This window comes from Hemibagrus wyckioides, linkage group LG05, assembly GCF_019097595.1.
Source record: "Hemibagrus wyckioides isolate EC202008001 linkage group LG05, SWU_Hwy_1.0, whole genome shotgun sequence".
Classification (NCBI taxonomy): domain Eukaryota; kingdom Metazoa; phylum Chordata; class Actinopteri; order Siluriformes; family Bagridae; genus Hemibagrus; species Hemibagrus wyckioides.
The window spans coordinates 3,951,759-3,965,860 of record NC_080714.1 but is presented as its reverse complement, the minus strand read 5'-3'; the positions used below and the strand labels follow the sequence as shown (position 1 = coordinate 3,965,860).

The 14,102-nt window shown below is 47.0% G+C and overlaps 1 protein-coding gene across 1 annotated transcript in view; it reads left to right on the top strand.

Moving 5' to 3' along the window:
• ncor2 (nuclear receptor corepressor 2) overlaps window positions 1-14,102 on the top strand; it is an 80,388-nt gene that overhangs the window by 40,731 nt on the left and 25,555 nt on the right. The window contains exons 9-17 of the mRNA XM_058388950.1: window positions 1,689-1,755; window positions 1,857-2,029; window positions 2,144-2,231; window positions 3,518-3,696; window positions 4,171-4,225; window positions 4,582-4,680; window positions 8,346-8,548; window positions 11,186-11,346; window positions 12,958-13,020. Of these exons, the coding sequence (XP_058244933.1) occupies window positions 1,689-1,755; window positions 1,857-2,029; window positions 2,144-2,231; window positions 3,518-3,696; window positions 4,171-4,225; window positions 4,582-4,680; window positions 8,346-8,548; window positions 11,186-11,346; window positions 12,958-13,020 (1,088 nt within the window). The remainder of the gene's footprint in view (window positions 1-1,688; window positions 1,756-1,856; window positions 2,030-2,143; window positions 2,232-3,517; window positions 3,697-4,170; window positions 4,226-4,581; window positions 4,681-8,345; window positions 8,549-11,185; window positions 11,347-12,957; window positions 13,021-14,102) is intronic.

The following is a 14,102-nucleotide window of genomic DNA, read 5'->3' as shown; positions in this document are numbered from 1 at the left end:
AACTGCTGTGGCTTTCACACCACAGCTAATCTCACCGACATCTGCGGCAGAACAGAATGTCACGTCAGTGCCGATGCGCCGTGACATCTCTCGTCTCTTCGGCTCAGGCGGAATTGGCACAGTTTTCAGTCGAGTAGCTGAGCTGCCAAACTGGGTCACTAACTGCTAATGGCTGATTCACCCACACTCCAGGGTTAGGTGCTGATGTCTGTCGAGAGTCAAAGCTGAGTATTTATCTGACCTGATTTGAAATAAAATCAGCTGCAACACACAAACAAACCTCCAGAGGAATTAAAATCCTGGTGCATTTAGTAGGATTTGTTGCTGCTGTTGCTGTTTACGTCTTTTAGAGTTGTCTAAGGTTCTATTATTCACATTGATTGTAATTAGCGTAATTAAAAGACTCTGACTCTGTAACACTATACCTTTTTAAATTTTTGTTTTGAGACCACAAACTAAATCTTAAAGGTATTATAGCTTGAGACTTTTAATAAACCTGCGCCGTATAATATTTAATAGATGTCCAAAAGTATGTGGACGCCTGGCCGTGACCCTCACCGTGTGAGCCTTCTTCAGACTGCAAGGTAAAAGTAAAAGACTCGAACCTGTTCCAGCACGACAGTGCAGCTGTGCACAGAGCTCCATGAAGACAGTGGAAGAAACATGAATTGTCCCACACATAGCTCTGACTCTGACTCAACCCTACTTAAAACCTTTGAGATGAACTGGAACCTTCTCAAAATGTGATATCAGTGTCTGATCTCACTAATGCTCTTGTAGCTGAACAAACACTAATCCCCAACGCTACATTCCAGACTGGGGCACATTATAAACAAAACCTCCATATTAATTCCATGCCTTTGGAACAGGATGTAGGTACAAATAGGTCGGCTGTCCGCTTACTTTTGGTCATTTAGTGTACATGCAGAGATAATTCATTTACATTTCTGGCACTGGGTAGACGCCCTACTTATCCACAGCAACTTACCATGTATCTCATTTTATACAACTGAGGGTTAAGGGCCTTGCTCAGGGGCCCAGCAGTGGCAGCTTGGTGAACCTGGGATTCGGACCCATGACCTTCTGACCAGTCATCCAACACCTTCACCACTAATCTCATTACCTGGGAAAGTTGCTGAAGAGGTTTTGACCATTGTTTTGTTTTATTAGGGTTTAATCTGTGCTTTCAGAACGTTCAGATTTGATGAGGGGATTGATGAAGCTCTGAATCTCTCCTCTATCGATGATGTGATGCTGGATGTTCTGCCACATCTCATCGGTCAGAAGGTTTTGCACTGGCTCTGATACGTTTCTGTAGTATCGTACGGTTTCTAGTTCCTGTGATAATTCACGGCGGACATTTCACATTGACGTGGTTGAGTTTTCTGTAGCACTTTTGGAAATAAAGCTTTGTCTAAGGTAGAGGTAAAGCTGTAGGTTTCATAACGCGAGAAGGTCTTCTCAATAACAACCTGGCCGTGTGTGTGATTAATCGTGTGTGTACTGAGAAAGCCTGTTGTGTTAACGTGCTGCACGTCAAGAACAAATGCCACGGATGCAAGGTTGCCATAGCAACAAAATAGTTATGGTAGCGCTCCTTTTGTGTGTGTGTGTGTGTGTGTGTGTGTGTGTGTGTGTGCTCCCATTTAAAAGAAAAAAACCCTGATCCTCGGCTTCTCTCTGTGTAGAAATCAGGTGATGAGGAAGAAGCTGATTCTCTACTTCAAGAGGAGAAACCACGCTCGCAAGCAGTGGGTAAGTTCATCAGGGATTCTACACCGATTCTGTTTGTCAACTCAACGCAGGTGCTTGTGTGGAATTGAAGTGTGTGTGTGTGTGTGTGTGTGTGTGTGTAGGAGCAGAAGTTCTGTCAGCGCTATGACCAGCTGATGGAGGCTTGGGAGAAGAAGGTGGAGCGCATCGAGAACAACCCCCGGCGCCGAGCCAAAGAGAGCAAAGTGCGCGAGTACTACGAGAAACAGTTTCCTGAGATACGCAAACAGAGGGAGCTGCAGGAGCGCATGCAGAAGTAAGAGTGCCGGGGATTGTGGGTAGTGCAGCTTGTTCAGTTGTGGACACGTGTGACTGTGTGTGTATGCAGGAGGAAATAACGTGTGTGTGTGTGTGTGTTTGTGTCCTGCAGTAGGGTGGGTCAGCGTGGAGGTCTGGCTTCTGCAGCACGCAGTGAACACGAGGTGTCTGAGATCATAGACGGCATTTCAGAACAAGAGGTGATACACACACACACACACACACACACACACACACACACACACACACATACAATGTATGAACATCATTTACATAATATATTCACTCAAAAGCAAGTACTTTTGCTGAAAAAACTACAATAATTATTCGAAAAATGTGTTCTGATTTTTTGGTAATCTTTCTTTGGTAATCTGGTCAAGTTTCGCATTTTATTTTAAAAAATGTGTCTTGTGTTTTTTTTTTTTTTGTTTGTTTGTTTTCCCAATAAAAAAAAAAAAATATATATAAATAATAAAATATTTATTCATTCATTTATTTTTATTTATTTATTTATTTATATATATTTTTACTTTTTTAATATTTTATGTTATTATTAATTTGTGTCTAGTTTGTGCAATATATAATAAATATATAATAAAAATAATATAAAAAAACCAAAATAATTAGTTGAAATGTTTTGAATTTTTTTTTTTTTTAGTTTAACGTTTTATTTAAAGGTTGCATTAAATTACGTCTTGTGTTTTTATATTCTCCATACGTACAGGAGTATTTTTAATTACATACAGGAGAATCGGATATCAGAGCGTGAATAAAAGAATGAATTTAATCCAGTACTTTAACAGTTTGAGATTTGATTTGAGAAATATTTATTTATTTATCATTTATTTATTTCTTTTTTTAAATGTTTACATATAAAGCAACTTGATTTGATTCATTTAAAATTAAAATGGTTTAATTTTATATATATAATATTTATGAATCTGTGTATTTCCTCCTGTATTATTTGATGTGCGATTAATATTTAATATTTTTTGGAAGGAAAATAAAAATGTAATGTGACCCGGCACGTTCCCGAAACTAAAATGTTCAGTATCAGGGGATAAAAGAAAGTGTTTAATAAAGAGTTAATAACAGATTAAAATGATATGAATAGGTTGTTATTAAGTGTGTAAGTGTGTGTATTGCGTGTGTGGGGTTTGATGTCTGGTCTAGACATTGAACACGTTTTTTTTTTTTTCACACCACTAGTTGATTTCACAACTTGGGAGGTTTTGTGGCTAGCGCACTTCCTATACACACACACACACACACACACACACACACACACACACACACACACACACACACAGAGAGAGGGAGAGAGAGGGTGTGTGACATTTCAGTCTTTTCCAAATTCTCACTTTGACTCGTACTTCTTGATCTTGCCAACGGAACGTTTTTCGCTTGTCTTGCTCACTCTCTGTCTCTCTGTCTCTCTCTCTCTCTCTCTCTCTCTCTCTCTCTCTCTCTCTCTGTGTGTGTTTAGAACTCGGAGAAACAGATGCGTCAGTTGGCCGTGATCCCGCCGATGCTGTTTGACGCGGAGCAGCAGAGGATAAAGTTCATTAACATGAATGGTCTGGTGGACGACCCCATGAAGATCTACAAAGACAGACAAGTGATGAACATGTGGAGCGACCAGGAGAAGGACACCTTCCGAGAGAAGTGCGTACATGTTCCTGTGTGTGTGTGTGTGTGTGTGTGTGTGCATGCAAGCTTACCTTCAGAGAATAATCTGATAACAGAAAAATACAATTCCGTTATATCTGACTATGGGAAAAAAAAATCTGAGTCATTCAGTAATCTGATTTCTGAAGAACCTAGAACTATTTCCCTCGCTTTACACACGCACCCACACACACACACACACACAGCTTCCAGTCATGTGTGTGTGTTAGTGTGTGTAAGAGAGAGAGTGTGTGTGTAAGAGAGAGAAAGTGTGTATAAGAGAGTGTGAGAGACTAGGGTCTATATGTGTGTGTGAGAGAGAGTGTTAGCATTAGTGTGTGTTAGCGTGAGTGTGTTGACACAGAGGTCATCTTCAGCCTTATGTATTGTACTGAACAAAAATCCCCCCCCCCCCGTCTCTGTCTCTCTCTCTCTCTCTCTCTCTCTCTCTCTCTCTCTCTCTCTCTCTAGATTTATCCAGCACCCTAAGAACTTTGGCCTGATAGCCTCCTTTCTGGAGCGAAAGGTACACCTGCCTTTTTATTTATTCTTTATTTCTCTCTGCTCTGTGATCGTCCTGCAGTGAGGACACGTGCTGTGTGAAATGACTCTCCTCAGCTGATCACGTGTAGTGATGTCACACGTCACGTCACGCCTCACCTCCAATCTGCAGAAAATCTGCTCTGATTATTGCTGAGTCTGCTCGAGTGATAGAGACTGATAAACACACACTTACTGCATGCTGTGTGTTTTTATTGTGTGTGTGTGTGCGTGTGTGTTTGCAGTGGGGTTTGTGTAGTGACTTCACACCACAGTTTCTGTGACACAGGTGTTAATTCATGAGTCTTAACCTTTTTCGTGTGTGTGTGTGTGTGTTTTCAGACTGTAGCGGAGTGCGTCCTCTTCTACTATCTGACCAAGAAGAACGAGAACTACAAGAACATTGTCCGCAGGAACAACCGCCGCAGGGGCCGCAGCCAGGTACAGCACCTGAGTTAACCTGTCTCACCCTGGCTGCATTTCCTGCTGTCTGTCTCTCTGTCTGTCTGTCTCTCTGTCTGTTTGACTCGTTCTGTGTCTTTGTCTGTGTGTAGCTCTGTCTGTCTGTCTGTCTCTGTGTGTATTTTTCTGTTTGTCTGTCTCTCCGTCTGTCTGTTAGTTTGTGTCTCTGTCTGCCTGTCTGTGTCTGTCTGTCTGTTTGTCTTGGTCTGTGTCTCTGACTGTATCTCTGTCTGTACCTCTGACTGTCTCTGTCTGTCTGTGTCTCTTTCTGTCTGTATCTCGGTCTGTCTATCTGTCTCTCTCTGTTCATCTCTCTGTCTGTGTCTCTTTATTACTCTCTGTATCTCTCTCTACTTATTGACCTGTGTTGCTCTTCCCCTCTTTATGTACAGAGCTACTCGTCTGTTCCCTCTGTGCTCAATCGATTATCTCTAACGTTGTTTTTTTTTCTCAGTTTGTATCTCAGAAAAATCAACAGCGAGCTTTCATGAGAACGTTTTCAGTCCCGCCCCCAGCCCCACCCCCACCCCACTCTCCTTATTGTCTTACACTTTACGCTAATCTTTTTGTAAATCTAGTGTGGGTTTGTTTTTTTTTTTTTTGTTTTTTTTTTAAATGCTTGCTCTTTGACAACAGGTCACATGACCTGCTAACGAGGAGACGTGGAGACGAGCGTGTGTGTGTGTGTGTGTGTGTGTGTGTGTGTGTGAGAACATCACCTGCATGGATTTGGTTTAGACGTACATTCATTTATCGAGTGTCTGGAGAAGCGCAGAGTCTCTCGATGGTTAAATCTCGTCAACCCAGTAACTCTGAACCTCGCTCTCTGTGTGCGTGTGTGCGCGCGGGTGTGCGTGTGTGCGCGCGGGTGTGCGTGCGTGCGCGCGGGTGTGCGTGCGTGCGCGCGGGTGTGCGTGCGTGCGCGCGGGTGTGCGTGCGTGCGCGCGGGTGTGCGTGCGCGTGGGTGTGCGTGCGTGCGTGCGCGCATGTGTGCGCGCGCGCGGGTGTGTGGTGTGTGTGTGTGTGCGCGCGCGGGTGTGATTGTGTGTGTGAGTGTGGGTGTGAGTGTGTGTGTGCGCGCGGGTGTGTGGTGTTTGCGCGCGCGCGCGGGTGTGTGTGTGGTGTGTGCGCGCGCGCGCGGGTGTGTGTGTGGTGTGTGCGCGCGCGCGGGTGTGTGTGCGCGCGGGTGTGTGTGTGGTGTGTGTGCGTGCGGGTGTGTGTGTGGTGTGTGTGTGCGCGCGCGCGGGTGTGTGTGTGGTGTGTGGGTGCGCGCGCGCGCAAGCACCCACCCACACACCCGCGCGCGCGCACACACACACCACACACACACCCCCCCGCGCGCACACACACACCACACACCCCCCCGCGCGCGCGCGCCCACACCACCCAGGGGTGTGGGTGCATGTGTGCGCGCGCGCGGGTGTGTGTGTGCTTGTGTGCGCGCGCGCGGGTGTGTGTGTGCTTGTGTGCGCGCGCGCGGGTGTGTGTGCTTGTGTGCGCGCGCGGGTGTGTGGTGTGTGTGTGTGCGCGCGCGGGTGTGTGGTGTGTGTGTGTGCGCGCGCGGGTGTGTGGTGTGTGTGTGTGCGCGCGCGGGTGTGTGGTGTGTGTGTGTGCGCGCGCGGGTGTGAGTGTGTGTGTGAGTGTGTGTGTGAGTGTGGGTGTGTGTGCGCGCGGGTGTGTGTGTGTGCGCACGCGGGTGTGTGTGTGCTTGTGTGCGCGCGCGGGTGTGTGTGTGCTTGTGTGCGGGTGTGTGTGTGCTTGTGTGCGGGTGTGTGTGTGCTTGTGTGCGGGTGTGTGTGTGCTTGTGCGCGCGCGCGGGTGTGTGGTGTGTGTGCGCGCGCGCGGGTGTGTGGTGTGTGTGTGCGCGCGCGCGGGTGTGTGGTGTGTGTGTGTGTGCGCGCGCGGGTGTGATTGTGTGTGTGAGTGTGGGTGTGAGTGTGTGTGTGCGCGCGGGTGTGTGGTGTGTGTGCGCGCGCGCGGGTGTGTGGTGTGTGTGCGCGCGCGCGGGTGTGTGGTGTGTGCGCGCGCGCGCGGGTGTGTGTGTGGTGTGTGCGCGCGCGCGCGGGTGTGTGTGTGGTGTGTGCGCGCGCGCGCGGGTGTGTGTGTGGTGTGTGTGCGTGCGGGTGTGTGTGTGGTGTGTGTGTGCGCGCGCGCGGGTGTGTGTGTGCTTGTGTGCGCGCGCGCGGGTGTGTGTGCTTGTGTGCGCGCGCGGGTGTGTGTGTGCTTGTGTGCGCGCGCGGGTGTGTGTGTGCTTGTGTGCGCGCGCGGGTGTGTGTGTGCTTGTGTGCGCGCGCGGGTGTGTGTGTGCTTGTGTGCGCGCGCGGGTGTGTGTGCGCTTGTGTGCGCGCGCGGGTGTGTGTGTGCTTGTGTGCGCGCGCGGGTGTGTGTGCGCGTGCATGCGAGTGTGTGCGCGCGTGCATGCGAGTGTGTGTGTGTGCGCGTGCATGCGAGTGTGTGTGTGTGTGTGTGTGTGCGCGTGCATGCGAGTGTGTTCGTGTGTGCGCGCGCGAGTGTGTGCGCGTGTGCATGCAAGTATGTGCGTGTGTGCGCGTGTGCATGCGAGTATGTGTGTGTGTATGTGCGCGCGAGTATGTGTGTGTGTATGTGCGCGCGAGTGTGTGTGTGTGTGCGTGTGAATGCGTGTTTGCGCAGGTCCCATTTCGTGCAACGTCGAAATGCGCGCCAAAAGTTCGGACTGTAACAAGTGAGCAAGTGGCTTTAATAGCCGAAGCTGTTGCTTTGCGGTTTGCGCGGGTCATTAAATATCACCTCAGTGTAATGAAACTGCTGCTAGAAAATCTCTCTACACACACACACACACACACACACACACACACACACACAAACGTGGATCGAAAGCACGGCACAAGAACGTGGCTGTTTTTATACAGTCGATTGCGTCTGTACGGATGAGCGCTTCTGTAACTGTGCATGAGAAACTTTGAGTGTGTGTGTGTGTGTGTGTAGATCTATAACGGGAAGTGTGTGTGTGTGTGTGTGTTACAGTGTTATTCGAGGTACTCCTTAGCGTTCTTCTGTCAAGCCGAAAACCTCAGAGGCAGAAAGAATTAGGGCACATTTTTCCATCGATCCTTGCATCCTTTCTGCTCTCTTTTCTTTTTCTCTCCTCTCTCCTTTATCGCTTTTTCTTTCTTTCTTTTCTTTTTTTCTTGTCTGCCTCCTCTTGTAGCTGACGCCATTTTCCAAATTCAGGAAGGAGAAAAGCCCGAATTAAAGAAGTGAGATCGGGGCTTATGCAGACCGAGCTTCTCTCTTTTTAGGTTTTTTTTTTTTTTTTTTTTAACTCAACCCTGTCGCTCTTTTCTCAGTACAAAAGGTCAAAAACATGTGTGTGTGTGTGTGTGTGTGTGTGTGTGTGTGTGTGTGTGTGTAACCGAAAGAGAGAGAGAATATACTGAGGAGAGAGGAAGCGTGCCGTTCTGATGGTATGCTCTAGAAAGCTGATGCATCTTTGTCTTGTCTGAACTCTGGCACAGAGGAAGTAGGTGGTTAAATTGCATCACGAAGCAAATTTAAGGGTGTGTAGGTTCATCCTCGTTAACGCTCTTAAAGAAAGAAGAGAAAGAGAAGCAGAATAAAGGGTGTCAAGGGTGTGTTTAAAGTCACTGTGTTCTCACATGCAGAATAACCAGCAGCAGCAGCAGCAGCAGCAGCAACAGCAGCAGCAACAACAGCAGCAACAACAGCAGCAGCAGCAGCAGCAACAGCAACAGCAGCAACAGGTGAACCGCAGCAACCAGGAGGAGAAGGAGGACAAGGAGGCGGAGAAAGAGGGAGAGCGGGACGACGACAAGAACGACGGAGACGACAAGGAGGATGGCATGAAGTGAGTTACTGTGTCAGTAGATTATTTATATGCGTAATGTGTAAGGAATTCCGTCGAAGGGGGTTCAGGAGCGTGAATTTCCAGGAGACGATTCGGATCATGTTCACACTCACGGACATTCAGGTGCGATTAGACGTGAATGCTGGGATCCAGAGGGATCATGAGGGATCTGGAGGGCTACAGAGGGATAAAGAGGGGGCTAAAGAGGGGACTACAGAAGGATACAGAGGGATCCTGTGGGCTGCAGAGGGATCCTGAGGGCTGCAGAGGAATACAGAGGGGGCTACAGAGGGATACAGAGGGATCTGGAGAGCTACAGAGGGATCCTGAGGGCTGCAGAGGGATCCAGAGAGATACAGGGAGATCCGGTGGGGACTATAGAAAGTTACAAAAGGATGCAGAGGGATACAGAGGGTTACGCAGGGATCTGAAGGGATACAGAGGGGGCTACAGAGGAATACAGGGGGATCTGGAGGGCTACAAAGGAATACAGATGGATCTGGAGGGCCACAGAGGGATACAGAGGGGACTACAGAGGGATATTCTGGGAACCAGATGGCTACAGAGGACGCTCTTGAGTGATACAGAGATACAGAGGGATCTGGAGGACTACACAGGGATCCTGAGGGATCTGGAGAGATCTGGAGGGATATAGGGGCCTACAGAGGGATCTGGAGGGATATAGTGGGATCTGGAGGACTACGTAGGGATCCTGAGGGATCCAGAGAGATCTGGAGGGATACAGTGGGATCTGGAGGACTACATAGGGATCCTGAGGGATCCAGAGAGATCTGGAGGGATATAGGGGGCTACAGAGGGATACAGAGGGATCTGGAGGGATACAGTGGGATCTGGAGGACAACTGAGGGATCCTGAGCGATCTGGAGTTATACAGTGGGATCTGGAGGACTACATAGGGATCCTGAGAGATCTGGAGTTATACAGTGGGATCTGGAGGACTACATAGGGATCCTGAGAGATCTGGAGTTATACAGTGGGATCTGGAGGACTACATAGGGATCCTGAGGGATCTGGAGGGATATAGGGGGCTACAGAGGGATACAGAGAGATATGGAGGGCTACTGAGGGATCCGGAAAGATCCTGAGGGATACAGAGGTCTTACAGGGGGATAAAGACGGATACAGAGGCCCTATAGAGGGATCCAGAGGGTTTCGGAGGGCTCCAGGGTCACGTGTCAATCCAAAATAAGTGCTTGCTGTTTCTTACAGATAAACGTGATTTGTTGATGGTCACGTTAGTTACGGCTTCAGTTTCTATGATCATTTTGTGCCGGGATGCCTGACTTTCAGATGAAATCAGCTCCTCGTTCGAGTGTATTCCTGCACAATGTGTTCACACACACGCAGACAAACTGACATTTCGCAGACCTGCGTGCACATGTGAGTGAGGTATAGAATCACGTGTAGAACAGAGACCGTTCAGAAGGAGTTCCTCTACACGAGCGCAAACCTGTGACCACAAACGAGGCCAGAATCAGTTCCTGCACACTGAAATAAAACTCCTTCAGAACTTGGGGTTTAAAAAGTAAAATAAATAAATACATTTCCTAATGGGAAAGGAAACTTCACTTCATTCGAATCCACATAACAGTAATTTATGATCTTATCTGTAGTTCTTTTCGGTTCCTCAGAAGGTTCCTGCTGTAGAACCTTGCATACCTGATGGACACCCAGCGTAAGGTCCAGATGGAAGAAGAAAACATTTCCTCTAACAGTCATCTAGCTTCGAGGCCCCACACGGTCATCAAACAAGGTCACTGCGTCAGGTTCACAGACGTGTCCTGTATTAACGTCCACCAGAGATTCCTCTTCAGCACACAGTCAGCAGAAGCGCTCCGTACCGTCACACCACGCAAACCGCTGGCCCTGATGTTCCCGCACGCCGTGTCGTAACGTGCTCTGAGCTCGGCTCTCGGTCTGCACAGCGCCTCCAGCCCAGCTGGACCTCCTATATTTAGCGTCTTTCTCTGCAAGATGGATGCAGGGACGTGGAAGATAAACGAGGGTGCACCACTTTTACTGCCGCTTCCTGTCACTGCTGGTGGAAAAAGAATATTATATAATATATGAAAAAATGCTTCCGTGTCACACCGGGTAATCATTTATTAGATTTAATGAATGGAAAACCTACGATTATTGGCATGCCAGAGTTTTCCGTAAGAGGACGTTTATTTATGGAAGGAGTCTCCAGTGTCAGCGCTTTTTATGTAAGAGGAAAGTCCCTGATCTGTTCCTGATTTCTTGCTAACATGATTATTTTCCCCCCAAACACAGATTTTAAAAAAGAGGAAGAACTGTTTATAGCTGCTGTATTGCAAGTGCTAGCAGGAACCAGCGTGTTTTACATTGAGTCATTGTGAAACCTCTTTCCGTTTTCAGTCTTTGTGGTCTCTCACACTTGTGGCAAGAAAGTCTGCCCGGTGGTTTCGGACAGTGGGGGTCGGCACTGGTCTGGGAAGCCTATGCGTCACTGGAGGTTTATAGATAGAAGAGAAGAATTGAAGCGATATTGTGACAATTTTTTACCCTTTTGGTTTGTAAGGAATGTGTAGCATCTGAGAAACACAAATCTATTCAGGAATTTTCATATCTCACAACTTTTCTCTCTCTCTACAGAGACGACACCTCAGGAGAGGACGGAGAAGATAAAGACCCCCCTGTAGCCGTTAAAGGACGTCGCACGGCCAACAGCCGTGGCCACCGGAAAGGCCGAATCACTCGCTCCATGGCCAACGAGCAGGAGGAAAGCAGCTCTCCTCCTCTCAGCGGGGAACTGGGTCAGTACTCACACAGCGGTCATACAGAGACTTCAGCATGCACGTGTTCCCACTACATACATCCACACACTCGTCTACTCCCTCACTGTACTGAAACTATAGCAGATCAGGAATAACATTCTGAGCAGTGACTGGTGAAGGGAATATCACTCCTCATCATGGCACCTGTTAGTCCTTTTGTCCACATTTTGTCCTCAAAGTTGATGTTAGAAGTAGGAAAAATGGACAAGAGTAAGGATTTGAGTGAGTTTGACAAAGGGCCAAATTGTGATGGCGGATAGACCACTGGATCAGAGCATCTCCAAAACTGCAGCTCTTGTGGGGTGTTCCCGGTCTGCAGTGGTCAGTGTCTAACAAAAGTGGTCCAAGGAAGGAACAGTGGTGAACCGGAGACAGGGTCATGGGCGGTCAAGGCTCATTGACGCACGTGGTGAGTGAAGGCTGACCCGTGTGATCCAGTCCAACAGACGAGCTACTATTGCTTAAATTGCTGAAGAAGTTAATGCTGGTTCTGATAGAAAGGTGTCTGAATACACAGTGCAGGACGGGTCAGGGCTGTTTTGGCAGCAAAAGGGGGACCAATACAGTATTAGGCGGGTGGTCATAATGTTATGCCTGGTCGGTGTATAACAGATCAGCAGGTCATCTGACTAAATTAGCCTTGAAAGAGGACGTGAAGTACAGGAGGAAAAGATGAGATCAGATGTGAGTAATAAGTGGTTGAGTAAAGATGTGTTACATAATCAGTTTATAGGAAAGATCATTAAATTCTTAAATCCAAAAAAAGGTTAAATATTTAAATAAGCATAATAAAAAATAATAAGAATGCAAAAAATTAGTTTAAAAATAAATAAATAAATAAATGTTTAATTAGGCACCAAATAAAAAAAATAGGGAAATAATAGGCAGGTAATAAATGAGTAATAAAATCAGTAATAAATTAATTCTATAAAAATGCATCAGGCAGGAAATCTTGTGTGTGTTTTTTTTTTTTTTTTTTTTTTTAATAAATAATTCTATAAAAGATGATCCAAACACTCAGGACGTTAATGAAAGCAGCGTTTAAAAGAAACCGAAACACAATGTATCTGTTTTATCATCATATCACCCAGTCCTCGTGTCCTGTTTACTCTCTTTCACCCACACACACACACACACACACACACACACACAGCTGCTGTTCCCCACTGAAAGGTGTATGTGTGTGTGTGTGTATGTGTGTGTGTGTGTGTGTGTGTGTGTGTGTATGTGTGTGTGTTCCTGACCTTTTGCTGCACATGACTTTTTCTAGCACACGCCTCACTTTGAATATTAGTGTGCAAGTGTGAGCAGCAAGAAGTGTGTGTGTGTGTGTGTGTGTGTGTGTGTGTGTGGTGAGGGTGACTTTCAGGTTTGGACTAAAACCACGCTTTCACGTGCTCCATATCCACTGAATTTTATAATAATTGGATGAATAATTGATGTGTTTAAGTGGGTCGGACAGGCGAAGTGTTACCCAGAGGAGTGAACCGTCAGACCCCTTCACCCTCCATCATTATTCACTCCTGCTGAGTGTGTGTGTGTGTGTGTCATTAAACGTTGTCCTCAATCCACTGCTCTGTCTCGTTTCAGCAAACCTGGAGATGAACGAAAGCTCTCGCTGGACAGAAGAGGAGATGGAGACTGCCAAGAAAGGTCAGAGTCTGTGTGTGTATCTCTTTCTCTCTCTCTCTTACACTCTCTCTCTCTCTCTCTCTCTCTCTCTCTCTCACAATCTCTCTCTGTCTCTCTCTCTCTATCTCTCTCTTTCTCTAGCTCTCCCTTTCTCTCTCTGCCAAGAAAGGTCAGAGTCTGTGTGTGTGTGTGTGTGTGTGTGAGTTTTCGTCTGCTTGTGTGTGTGTCCTTCTTTGTGTGTCTGTCTGTGTTTACATGCCTGCCTGTCACACTGTGTGTGTGTGTGTGTGTGTGTCTTTGCTGTGTCCTTCTTTGTCTGTGTCCTTCTGTGTGTGTGTCTTTCTTTGTATATACACATCTGTGTTTGTGTGTGTCTTATCTGTGTTCTTTGTATATACACATCTGTGTGTGTTTGTTTGTGTGTGTGTGTGTGTGTGTGTGTGTGTGTTCATGATTAACTATTAATAGTGAATTTTTAGAACAGGTTATGTGGCTTCCACACTTCTGGGCTGATAAGATTTATTACACACCCAGCTTAGCAACTCACCAAACATTTACACACACACACACACACTCACACACACTTGTTTAATCCATAGATAAACCTCTTCTTAGAGCAGAAATGATTCTGATTGGTCTCATGTGAATGTGATTAGTCGATCAAAATGAGATACTGTTACTTGAGGTCGTGGGCTGGTGGGCCATGATCGGTCAGTCGCTCTGTCACTCAGATGACCGCTGGATCCTCACATGGCTCCGCCCCCCTTCTTCATCTCCATCTTCTTCTTTTCTTTTTTTTTAAAGAAAGAAAATGATAGGGCTAGTGATCAGTATATTCCTCTATGTGCTGACATTTACTCTACATATGTCCTAACACACACACACACACACACACACAGCACCTTTCCACTGCCTCAGCATAATCAGTGCTGTTGCTTAGCAGATTATCAGAAACACTGATACTGATCAGCGCTGCGAATTAGAATCCGCTGCTAAAGGTTACGTGCCGTGGCATGAAGTTCAGGGCTTTCAACTTGTATGTGCAGTATGGAGGTGAGACGAGAGGTGAGACGGGAGGTGAGACCGGAGGTATCGGGTCACAG